The 12942-nt window shown below is 33.4% G+C and overlaps 1 protein-coding gene across 2 annotated transcripts; it reads right to left on the reverse strand.

The window, feature by feature from the left end:
- Positions 1-5109: 5109 nt before the first annotated feature.
- Positions 5110-11391, reverse strand: LOC102609151 (uncharacterized protein At2g33490). Of its 2 annotated transcripts, XM_006468779.4 has the most exons (10): positions 11001-11391; positions 10796-10868; positions 10287-10361; positions 9576-9637; positions 9405-9473; positions 8573-8601; positions 8288-8498; positions 7953-8180; positions 6521-6574; positions 5110-6312 (listed from the first exon to the last, which is right to left on the reverse strand). In XM_006468779.4, the coding sequence occupies exons 1-10, from the start codon at positions 11115-11117 to the stop codon at positions 5278-5280; spliced, it is 1953 nt and encodes a 650-aa protein (XP_006468842.1). In that variant the 5' UTR covers positions 11118-11391; the 3' UTR covers positions 5110-5277. The 2 variants fall into 2 exon arrangements, with proteins under 2 accessions (XP_006468842.1, XP_024950990.1); XM_025095222.2 differs by lacking the exons at positions 10796-10868; positions 11001-11391 and adding an exon at positions 10111-10169.
- Positions 11392-12942: the final 1551 nt, after the last annotated feature.

The raw sequence follows: 12942 nt of genomic DNA on the forward strand, positions 1-12942 counted from the left end.
TTTTTAGAGAAAATAAGCATTTTTATATCTCTCTTTAGTGAAAACCCTAGGCTCCATATTTATTTATTTATTAATTCTATTAAATCCCGTTTGATTTAAATTAAAAAATAATTAAAACAAAAGTCACGGTACTTGTTTTTGTGTTATAGGGGCCTATCTTATAATATATCACAAGGTCCCTTATACTCAAGCATATTAATGGAGCCTCTCACTAAATAATATATTTAGGCTTTTGACCCAAATAGTTAGTTATCTTACTTATTAATCCAGTAGCGGCACAGTCAATTAAATGAGAGAAAAATCTTTTTCCCTGATCTGTATAAAGTGGCTGCTCTTTTTCTTTAGAGAAAATAAGCATTTTTATATCTCCCTTTAATGAAAACCCTAGGCTCCATATTTATTTATTTATTAATTCTATTAAATCCCATTTGATTTAAATTAAAAAAATTAAAACAAAAGTCACGTTACTTGTTCTTGTGTTATAGGGGCCTATCTTATAAAATATCACAAGGTCACTTACACTCAAGCATATTAATGGAGCCTCCCACTAAATAATATATTTAGGCTTTTAATCCAAATAGCTAGTTATCTTGCTTATTAATCCAGTAGCGGCATAGTCAATTAAATGAGCTAACTCGGGGATCATTTGGGAACATAAAATAGTGGCTACAATAATTAGGCTTGTAATTAAACTAGCCTAATTATTTAATTCCAAATCTACTCCACTAAAAGATTGGAACTGACCTCCATAATTGTATGCTCAAATAATAATTTGTCCTAAGTCACATTGATTTCTTTACTGCACAATCTTTTGTACCACATCATTAATTAAATTGATATCTCCACTGTCCAATCAATTTAATTACATCTTGTTCCTTAGTTCTTACTAGTTTTCTCTAATGATCATTTTCAACATACTAAATATATTGACACACTCTGGCCAGAAAATTCTATGATCAAGTGCCGAAAACCCATCAAGAGATGTGTTGTACAAATTCTATATTGTTAATCTATAACTTCAATATTCATAATTGCTCCCACCAAAATATCGGATAATCTCGACTACAAGTATGTGTCGTACCCATTTGTAACTCAAATGGAATAACAATTACAATCATGAAATCATAATTAACTCAAGATTAAGATTACAATAAAATCAATGCCTATGAGATTTAATAAGTCTGACAGTTATTTCAAGGTTAATTAAATCTCATATGTGATCCAGTTCAATGTAATCAAACTACATCAGTAAATTCATACATGATTAAGATAAATCATTCAATGAATTTACTATAGTTTAAATATAAATAGAGCGCTCAACTCTATTTATCAACTGTGAACTTAATTTGTTTAATCATAAAATAACTTGTATTTATATCTTCTGTGAATTCATATGATGATCACATAAATACATATAATATGATTAAATAGACCTTATTTAAAATATTTATACAATTAAAAATATCTCTAATATTTTATTAATCATAAAATAAATTAATATGTTTTAAAAGAGCATATAATCCTAACAGATAACATGCTGCATAGGGATGGCAAAAATCCCCACGGAGACGGGTACCCTCGGGGATTTTCCCCATTCGGGGAGGGTATGGGGATAATTTCATACCCAATTTCTTATTTGAGGAAGGGGATGGGGAAATTTTTTTACCTAATTTCTTATTCGGGGAGGGGACGGGGATGAGGTGGAATCACCATCCCCTACCCATTTCCCCATTTTAATTTTTAATTTAATTTTTATTTTTTAAAATTACTAGTAAATAAATAATAAAATTTGAATTATAAAATTATAAGTATTGGTAAAAATAAAAAATATCAAAATATTTATATTATTAAACTTTTAGGCCTAATTAACTAATTAAAGTCCTAAATTTTTATTTATAACATTAAAAAGACCGGACAGATTCTATTAGCCCAAAACTTTTGTTTTAATTTTAATATTCATTAAATATTTTAAACTTAAATCTATTTTTTATTTATCTTAATCTATTTTTTATTTATTTTTATATGTTATAATTACCCACAATAAATCACAATTTTAATATCTAATCTAATATAATATTTGCTCTTGATTTACTTCCACTTAACTATTGTGTTGTAAAGAGAATAGTCCACATTTATAAAGTGCCAACGCCACCATTGAAAAGTTAATTTTGAATCTAAATTTGATTTTATTTGTAATAATTTTGTATTAGGCTATTAATCTGTTCATGATAGTTTGTATCTCTTGCATGCTGCGTTACTTACTAATTTAATGTATGTAACTTTTGTAATGGATATTAATGTAAGATATATTTCGAACTTTACTTTTATTTGAATTTTTTATTTTAATATGATTAACTCAAAATCGAAAACAAAAAATATATATTAATTATTCGGGTATTGGAGACCCTCGGGGATCTCCTGTTATTATTCGGGGAGGGGATAAGAATTCTCTTAAATAATTTTGACGGGAATAGGGAGGGAACGAGGACATACGCAAAATATCAGTGATAGATATGAGAAGATTGGTCCCCTCCCTCCCCTCCCCATTGCCATCCCTAATTCTGCATTTCTTAGATAGAGGTGGAGTTATTGGCGGTGGTGGCTGAGCAGAGTTGAGCTCGGCCTTGTTGCTGCGGATATGCTTGGCAGCTTCAGCATAAGCTCTTGGGCTTCTTTGGCGATGTTGAAAATGCCAAGCCAAATGCAGATGCCCTTGTAACGGTCTCTAGTCTCAGCTGCCCATTTTCCCCATGGCCTAGCCTTATTCCTCTATAAACGTTCTTTTGAACTCGCAAAGTCTTCTTCTCCGTCCCCTCATCATGAGCAGCTTTATAGCTTGAATCTTCAGCCTTCGCAGATGAAAGCTACCGGAAGTTCAAAAATGGATCAACAACGATTTTGAGAGATTTTATTAAGTTGAAAAATCGAAGAAGAAAATGAAAATTAGGGTTTTTTTATTTAAATTTATTAAAAGCGTAAAATCAGAAATTAATATTTAACTATGGATAAAATAAAGAAATCAAACTTTTTGATGGAGTGGAAATCAGATTTCCTCACTCGTTATAGAGGAAAGTGAATTCCTCAAATAATGGAAATTGGAGGTAAAACAGAATTTGAATCTCCGATGATATTTTGCCGGCCGAATGAACGAAATCTAGGCGGAAGTGAAAATCATCTCCTCTCCCGACTCGTCTACCCCCAACCGAACATAGTCTTTACTGTCCTCTATTTGTGCAATGTGATCGGAGGAGATTTTTATTTCTATGATTATACTCTAACGGTCCTCTATCTCTAATTAAATAGATAATGACATAATTTCATTGTAATCTGCTTATGATATGCTTTTGAATCTCTCTGTTAATTATACGATGGAAGAAGATAATGTCAAAAATGAGGAAGAGGGATTCAACACAGGACCACTTTTGAGTGTTAAAAACAACACCTAGGTGCTTATTAACTGTCAGAACAACAAGATGCTTCTTTTCTTGGTCGAGAGCTTTTGATCGTCGGTGCAATATGGTTCTTGAGAATGCTTGAGAGATGTGGTGTGAGCTGAGGTACCAAAGACTGGAAATGGCAAGAAAAAGAAAAAAGGCACTCCCAGAGAAGAAGGATGACTCATCAGTAAGACTTTTCCCCGAGGAGATCCTATGATCATTGCTTTTAGGCACTTCCACCTTGTTTGAAAACCTCATCTATCAACACTGTTTGTGATGTGTATTGCACCAACCATGTGCTGCCTATCGGCTATTCAATGGATAATTGATCAATTGGATTAGAGATGTTATGATGAGTCTCAAGATAAATAATAAAACTCTATTCAGGTGTGATATACCGGCAAGCCTCTGCTTCGATAACAATTGTAACAACAGAATTGGCTAAATATATAATGGTTCATTTGCTAGACGGGAAAACATTCAGTAGACAAAATACCCTGCCCGTTGAATAACTCCCAATCGTTCATTCTTTCTTAGGAATTAACTACGTGGCCAATACAAAATAAAATTGTTATAATCAAAATAATTGTTAGTTGATAATTTCTTGTTGTCACATGATTGTTGATAGGATAATTTGACACTCACTCTATCTCAAAGGTTAGCTCCACTAGAAGAGAGAATTAAGGATCTTTAGGGAGGAAATAATGAACCCAGAGAAAAGGCTCAGAATTAGTCTGCCAATCAACATAAAATGCAAAAACGTGGTTTAGAAGATATAGTAAATTTAAAACATGAACTAAGGAAGTTATCTACAGTATCTCAAAATACATAAAAATAGGGGCATGATCCAAAAGCCCTACAAACATGCCACATAATCAAAATTCGAAAGGCATCTAAGGAGAAAAAGATAACGAGAGAGGTAAGAAAACTTTTTTTTCTGAAAAAATTCTCCACTTTATTGGAAATATACAATTTTTTACAGGTCTAGATACCCTATTTTATGTATTATTTGTTTCTTTTGAGTGCAAATGTTGACATTTTGTCTATTTACTATGTGTGCAAATAACGATCCATCTATCATTCCCAGTTCAATGCAAAGGGAAAGGAAACGAGCATCAATCTGTCATAAGATTAAAATTGCTGCAAGTAAGCCATTCAGACAAAAAGTTTCTTTTTCTCCAGTATCTTACAATTTTTTCTTTCTCAAATTCATGGCGCTAACTATATGGCATTACGGCCATATGATCTGATTACCTTCTTAACCCTGACACTTTGAATATGACAGTTTCTGACGAATCAAACTATTTTTATAGATTGGAGTCATCTGTCATACGAATTTTCACCCAGCATCTAAAAATTTCATGTCTATTGACAATTCATTAAGATTTAAAGGCAATGAAATTTGTCTCTCATATAGGCATATATAAAATCATGAAAATCTCTTGTTAATCAATGAATAGTTTGTGGTTTTTTATGAACAAGAAAAACATTTTTCAAATATTTATAAATTTTATTTTTTTAAAAAAAATGAATAACCCCCGTGTCTGTTTTTAGTCACCCCCGCCTAACAAATGGCTTTTGGATTCGAGCAAGTGTACTTCTGGCAATCATATGAATTTCTCATGTGCAACACGCACGACTATAACAGTAAGAATTTGGGGGAAGCAGGATATTTGATAACAATTTCTTAGGTATCTTTTTCCTTTCTAAATCACCAATTTAAGCATATAAAGAATCAGGATGGAAGTATACAAGATAACAAAACCCTTCCAATATCCATAAGCTATCAAATATATGCACAAGCAAATTAATGCTTCAAACAATGAATGTGGTATCTCAATCACCTCTGATTTTGCGCAGACTGAGAGCTCACTTCAGAAACAATTGATACTGGCTTAACATTGGCAAGGGAAATTGGTGTCAGTGGTGGAGAAGAAACACCTTCCAACTTTTCCACAACTTTTGGAGACTCCAAGAACTTAGATACATGTAATGCCATTGCTTTCTGGCTACTTGAGGGTATGGAGAAACTCCGAGAGACAATCAATGGGGGAATCGGAAGAGGGGATGCCGTATTAGATGCCATCGAAGGATTCTTATTTGTTGAAGTATGCTCTTGATTTCTAAACATCAACGGAGCAGAGTGACCAACCAAACCAGAGGATTTTGCAGGCTTGGTAGCAAAAGCATTTGGCGGCCGAGGAAGCTCATGAAGCTCGCTTATTCTAGGCGAGGAAACAAGGGGGGGTGAAGCAGTAGGGGATACTCGTGGAGATGTTTTCGTCTGAGGAACCGGTGCATGAGAAAGTAATCCAGATACTATTTGAGGAAGTTCGGTATAGGTAATGGGGCCACTGGAAGATAAAGCAGGCTTCGATGAAGAAGATTTACTACTTAACGGACCAGAGGAGGCTTGTGTTTTGATTTTCTTGGTATCAGAACTATTAAGAGTATCAAGCTGTGGAAGTGCAAGACCGTCTCTCAGAGGAGGGGGTCTCGTGGAGGCATTATTACTGTCACTCTCTTTGAGAAGTGACTGTGATTTTAAGACAGAATGCTCAGACAAGTGAGCATCACCATAATCTCTATCTTCTTTCTTCTGCTCCAATGGAGAAGAATGTGACAAATTGTAGGTTCGTCCACTGGGATTAGATGGTCTTGTACGGGGAGCGACGGAAGAAGAGATTGGGACCTTTGCATCAATAGGCGTGGGCAGCACATATGTGCTTGGCTGCCGAGCAGATGATTGCTGCACTTGTCTTATTCTTTCAGCTGGATCAATCTTCCTTTCTGGAAATATCGGGGCAGAAAAGCTACTTCCTCTCCGTTCCCTATGTGATGCCTGGTACTCTCCTGGGTTTTTGTCCAAGTTTACCTACAGTTCAAATATGCATAAAATTAATCTTAAAAGTTTAAAACAATGACTTCAATTGGCACAACCAAACATCAAAATCAGTAAAATGCCCATTATTCTAAAGATGCAGCAAACAGTTAAAGAGTAAGGCATGAGAAAGCTTCAATCTAAACTATACAACTACATCATCAGAGTCAAATCTATACTGCAATGGTTATAGGATCCAAACCTCTGCATTTTCCACTGTTGAAGCCTGGGGAAATGAAACATCAACATCATCTACCTGCAGAATAAACAACTATATCATCCATACATATATAAAATCTAACAATCGAAAAAACAGAGTACACAACTTGCAATATGATCATCAACTACACCAATTAAGACCATCACAGGTTACATGATTGATCAGCCAAAGATAAATGCTATATTGAAGGGATTTAAGTTGGAGGATCCAATCAGACAAATGGATCATCTGTTTTTCTTTTACAGCGGGTTCAGATTAGCCTTACTGGTCCAAATTAGTAGCATAAAGTAGATAAAATATTCTGATCATTATTTTTAAAAATAAAATATTTGCATTTATTTTCAACAATGAAGAGTAAACAAAAGTAGATAGAATATATTACAGCTAACGAATGAGAGCTGTGGAATGAAAAATTTTGTGATCTTAAAACCACTTAAATATGGGTTGAGTCAACCATCAGATATAATCGGTGGTTTAGCTCCTACCCAAAATCACCTTAGATTCAGACACACCCATAACTGGAGGAACAGAAAGCAAATGACCTCATCCCCCAATGTTGGTTTTCACACACTCCCAATCTGACAGGCATATTGGAGGATAAATTCAGTATTACCCCATAATTCCATTGAATCCAATGAATTTTAAGTTCATAAATCATCAATCCTCAGATTCAATTTTCTATGCATGTATCTCTCATGTAAACTGAAGAGTAACTTACTTTACTATGACTACAAGAGATCACAATTTCATTATTTAATAAACAAAGACGGTACCGAGTCAAGCCTAAAAACTTTTTCAGTTATGATAACCATGAAAAATAATAATTCATCAATTAGTTATTGGTCTATCTTCACAGCAAACATAAAGCACACACTTTGCATGCAGCCAATGTGAACACAATTGGACAACACCAGAACTATCGTTGACCATAATACCGGAATAAATTAGCTCTAATACACTAATTTTCTGTGACCAATAATATGAAAACCATATTCTACTTTCTAATAAAGGTAGACAATCCAAACCCTACTATTAAAAGATATGACCAGTTGCGTTACAGTATATCCATTCTAGCAACTGGGCTATGGCATGGAATCATGATTATGAGCTCATTCACTAAAGCATGGCCCATGGCTGAGAATAGATCCTTCAAAAAAAAAATCCTGATGCTAAGAAATTTTGTGAAAAACAGCTTGGTAAAAACTGAAAAATTAAGCATTCACAATCCAAAACACTTCTTTTTTTTTCTTTTCCTTTTTTTTTTCAATAAGAACAACGCAAAACAGCATAAATCAAAAGCAGAATTGTCATCCAACAATATGATTGAGAGTTGTCATAAGACAAGATAAAAATGCACATCACGACCATTTTCCATATGAATGAAACAAAAATCTCGGTGACAATAGGTCCTCACCTCCATTGATTTCCTTGACGTAGAAACAACATCAAGACCCTGCTTATTATCTCTGTAGTCAAAACTCAATTCCCCTGCCTCATTGGCATAATAGCTATCCTCACCATCTTCCCCATCATTATCTTCAAGTCCAGAGAATTGGTAATCTATATGTTGCCTTTCAGCAACCAATCTAACATGAGTGTCAACTGCCTCAAGTGATTTAAATCCTTTCCTAAAGAAATTCAACTGCACAGAGTGCAGAAAGCAAAGAAACCAAGGAAGCATATTAAGATTTGACTTATACAGAGTGAGAAGTCTAGGCAATTGACTTTCCTAGAAACAAATGAAATAACCTGAGCTGCATGGTGGCGAGCAGCCTGAGTTAGAAGACTTCGGTACTGCCCTTGTTTGAGAGATTTCAACCGAAAAACACACAGCCTTGCTTCTTCTTCATATTCATCATTGGCAGCTTGTAATTGCTGCTGCAATGAAACACTTTCACCTTTCCCACTTTTTGACTTTCCCTTTTCTCTTTGTTGTGCCATCACGTATTCACATACATTTCTGAAGATCACATATCAGATTCAGAAAACCGTTTCAGACAAACAGAAATAAGTCTTAGAGATACAAGGGCAGACCTTTTTTCATCGCATTGTCGCTTCATATCCTGAAACAGCAAACACAAAAGATGCCACTGAGCTGAACAACTTCGATAACAATATAACTACGCAGTCAAAGTGAATGGGTAGTGCAAAATGATGGAAACCTTCGTAGTCTAGGCAACAAATAGGTTGCCAAACAAGAGGTAAGTGAGCAGGATGTTCAGTGACCACCTGACATCCATTCTGCTTAACTAAGAAATAAATCCTACATCTAATATTCATGCAAAATTTGGCTGATTCATGCCATCGAACTATCATTGATGCTCATCAAGGCTTGAAGGAGCTACAAAATTTAGTTAAATAATGACTTTGTGCAAAAAGCTTTAAGGATCAGGACAAGATCATTACACAAGTGGAGCAGCACCAATATTCTAGCAATAATATATCCTCAGTCTAGAGTACATTAGTCCCTTATGTATGCATGCAAAATCATACATAGATAAACGACTGCTAAAGAACACGGTAACTCAAACAACTAACAGAGCAGGAATTGCAAATTCCTTCCCAACTCCAATAAACAAAAGAAAATCTGGGGACACTAATACAGTTTCTTAAACAACTATCAGCCCAAAAAATGAAAAGGAGCACAATATTTCACCAAGATGATGAAAACAAAAACATGGCTCCAAAGTCAGTCTAAGAAGCAAACAATGCAGCACCAATCTCTGCATATTTTACCAAGCCGTTATGCATGTGTGAACTAGTCTAAAACACCTCAAGAGTAACAATATGACCTATACCTGCATATGGGAATAATGTAGAAAGATCTGAGATATAAGCTAAACATATAGAATTGACGAGAACAAACCTCAACTGTACGAAGTTCATTGAGAAGAGATTCCGATGGGTTAGTGATTGTCAGGAATATATTTGAGCGCTGAAGTATAAATAACAGAAGTGCAATATCAGGATGGACACATTTTTGCAAAAGAATATGAAAAGCTATGCTACAATCTACAACATGACGATGAGCACTCACATAGTTATCGACAAGCTTTTGAAGTTCAAATTGCACTTCACCCAACATTAACAAAACTTTACCTGCAAATAAAATCACAGGAGAGAGAGCGAAACATATGTAATCTATAATACCTCAAAAGTTGTATTTATTTAAAACATTTGAAATTTCAAACTGATAAAAATAGGGACCTACATTATATCTGAATTTAACTAACAATCATCCAGTTATAATCATGCTAAACATATTGTTTTGATCGAAATGGCATTTTACTCAATAAAGGTAGAAGGGCACCAGGGCATTAGACTAGATTCTGCCATTGTTTTTTGGAAAGACAGTACAACATTTACCAGTGGATTACAAATCTAAAGGTGTAGTACATTTTATGCTACCAGTCTTTACCTTTATTTTACAAAATGAAAAGCATTATGAAGCTAATCAAAAATCAAGAATAGGCTAACAATTTCCAAATTAACTTGGGCTCGAAGTGAAATGAAAATCACAAACTCAATTAGCAATACAATGGCTTAGCTTCTCAGGTTTATAAAAGATTTACACTTCTTATAAATTAAGCCGGCCAGCATAATACCCCATTCTACATCTTACAGAAAATACCTACACCAAAATTTAACACAAATGATTGTTACATCGACATACTTCAAGAAAAATATATGTGTGTGTGTGTGTGTGTGTGTGTGTGTGTGTGTATGTATATATATTTGATTTACTTACGACTTTCTTCATCATCGTGCAATGAAGTTTTCTCCATCAGACAAGAACCCATTTCTTGCAATGATTCTGAGAATTCTGAAATCACAAATCATGTCAATTGAGAACGTATATGTCACAACATTATAAAATTGAACAAACTCCATAAGCTTACACAGACATAACTTTTAGCAAAAACCAATAACTTCCCTAACAAACAGAGTTTAAACAGGGTACATATGAAATCATCAGGGAATGACCTTAAATAGTATCACATCTATCTTGGATTTCGGCACATATGAATACAAACTCACTGTGTTACTTTTTATCAAGAAAATTTTGAAAAAACGCTTCCACATTTGGCGAAGTCTACAATTTAGAATAACTATTGCCGGAAACAGATTACATAAAATTTATACACAATCTGATAATTCAAAATATATATATATATATATATATATATATATATATAAATAAACAGGTAAAAGCAATCAAACACTACATAACCCAAAAGTTTAGCAGAAAATATTTACCATATGCACTGTTGGCCGTGGCAGCAGCTGCAGAGAGTAAGCTATCATAGCAATTTCGCATAACTTGCATATCCTACAAATCACAATACAAATTCTTAATTATATTGTTTATACAATATTCCAAAAAAATTAAAAGATATCATTGTAAGATACTATAATAAAATTGTAAAATAAATGAATTTGTTGCGTTAACAGAAAATTATACCTGAGCAGCCTGGTCGAGGTCATCAACCTGAGAGGAAGAAGGAAGAAAGTCGATTTTGTCCTTCGTATCGCTTTTGTGAAGTGCAAATCTTCGCAATTTGGAGAGCGAAGACTTCATTTCTCGCAAAACCCTAACACTGTGTGCTTGCCAAACAGATGCAGCAAAATTCTCTGCCTATTTTTTAAATTTCCTTTTTGATTTCTGAATTCTGAATGCTCCAACTTTGAATAAAAGAAAGAGTTCACTTGTCCTTTGTTTGTTTGGGTGGAAAAACGACTTTAAACAGATCAAAGAAAGAGAAATAATAATAATAATAATAATACTAATTGAAACGACGAATGTGCTGAAAAAAAATAACGCACAGGCAATTAGAATGGACATAAAAAATAAAAAACAAAGAAAAACATAAATTCTAAAATTTAAAACTTTTACGATCAAATTATTTAATAATGGAGTAATTTACTAAATAGGGATGTAACTTTGACTATTTGACTACTGTATTTCTTGAATTTTAGGGGGCACCAGAAAAGTAAAAACATTCAATTAAAAAGATATTTCTGTAGAATTTTTGAAAAAGTGGTATGACGTGGCAAGTTAAAAAAGGGGACGTGTAGGCGTGAGATAGTTATGGAATGGTGGTTACAGTTGTAATTGTACAAGGGAAGTCGTCAAAGTCAAAGATTGATGACAAGGAAAGAAGCAGTTATAGAAACGGAAACCATCTCATACTTTGACCGTTGGTGGTGGGTCAGATCTCCCTCGCTATTGAAATACCCTTTCTGCCCCTCCACTTTGTTCCAATTGATTACGGGTAAAACACAAAGTTTGATCCTCCGCTTATTTATATCGTGCTTGAATTTTATCCTCCGACTATCCACGTTATAATCAAAATTGTGATTTTATCTTTGACTGACCAATCTAACTTTTTTTTTTTTTTTTGTGAGGATAAGAATTAATTAATTAATCATCCTTTGGTGGGGCAGAAATTTAAGATTCATGTTAAGTCCACTATTTCCTTTGAGATAGACAACAATCATATGGGAATGTTATTTTATGAGAAAATCCTGTAAAATTTATATCTATATTTCTTAAATATATTTTTATTTTTGCTAAATTTTTACTTAAATATAAACATTCTTTTCTTATTTAACTGATTAATTGTAGCTAAATATCTTCAATTTAATTAATTGTCATTCTTTTCACAAAAGTTTACTTAAAATGTTATCTTTTCCAAATAATCTCTTTAACTTAACGTCACAATTAGTACTACGTTTTTACATATTTTTACATCCCTTCACGGTTCGATTTACTTTAAAGCCTTGTGGACATCATCATTGCGGGTATGCAATCTCATTTTTTTTTCCCGGCTTTATCATTCTATTCTGTCCTTAGTTCGATTTTATCCTTATTTCTTTCCAAATAATAGTCTTTTATATGGTTTTATTTTCTGGAGGAGGAAAAAAACGATAGCTCCTTGTTTGTTTGTAAAATTTCTATTATTGGTCTGATAGCAACTCAATTATCTTCTCCATCCAAATAAGTGGAGTCCCAAAAAATGAACTCTTTATTTGTCAGAACTATCTGCGAAGCCACAAATCTGCCTAAATCTATCTGCAAAATTCCACCTACTACTTGTAATTTTACGAGTTACGGGCAGATTTGACACTTTAAATTTAATTCTACTGCTAATTGCAAGTGAGTTTGGCGTTAAGAAAAAATCTGGTACATGCCTGCGACTATATTTGCCAACTAGCATCTTTTTTTTAAAAAAAAAATATTTATGTTTTTTATTTTAATCATAAAAATTACACTAAATAAATATAATCATAAATATATATATAAGCTGAAATTATTACTCATGTCCTAATCTTCCTAATTTTTAAACATAATACAGTAAGCTTTTAATAAATAAAATTTTATAATTTTCAAGTTTATTATTATT

Source organism: Citrus sinensis, chromosome 2, assembly GCF_022201045.2.
Source record: "Citrus sinensis cultivar Valencia sweet orange chromosome 2, DVS_A1.0, whole genome shotgun sequence".
Lineage (NCBI taxonomy): Eukaryota > Viridiplantae > Streptophyta > Magnoliopsida > Sapindales > Rutaceae > Citrus > Citrus sinensis.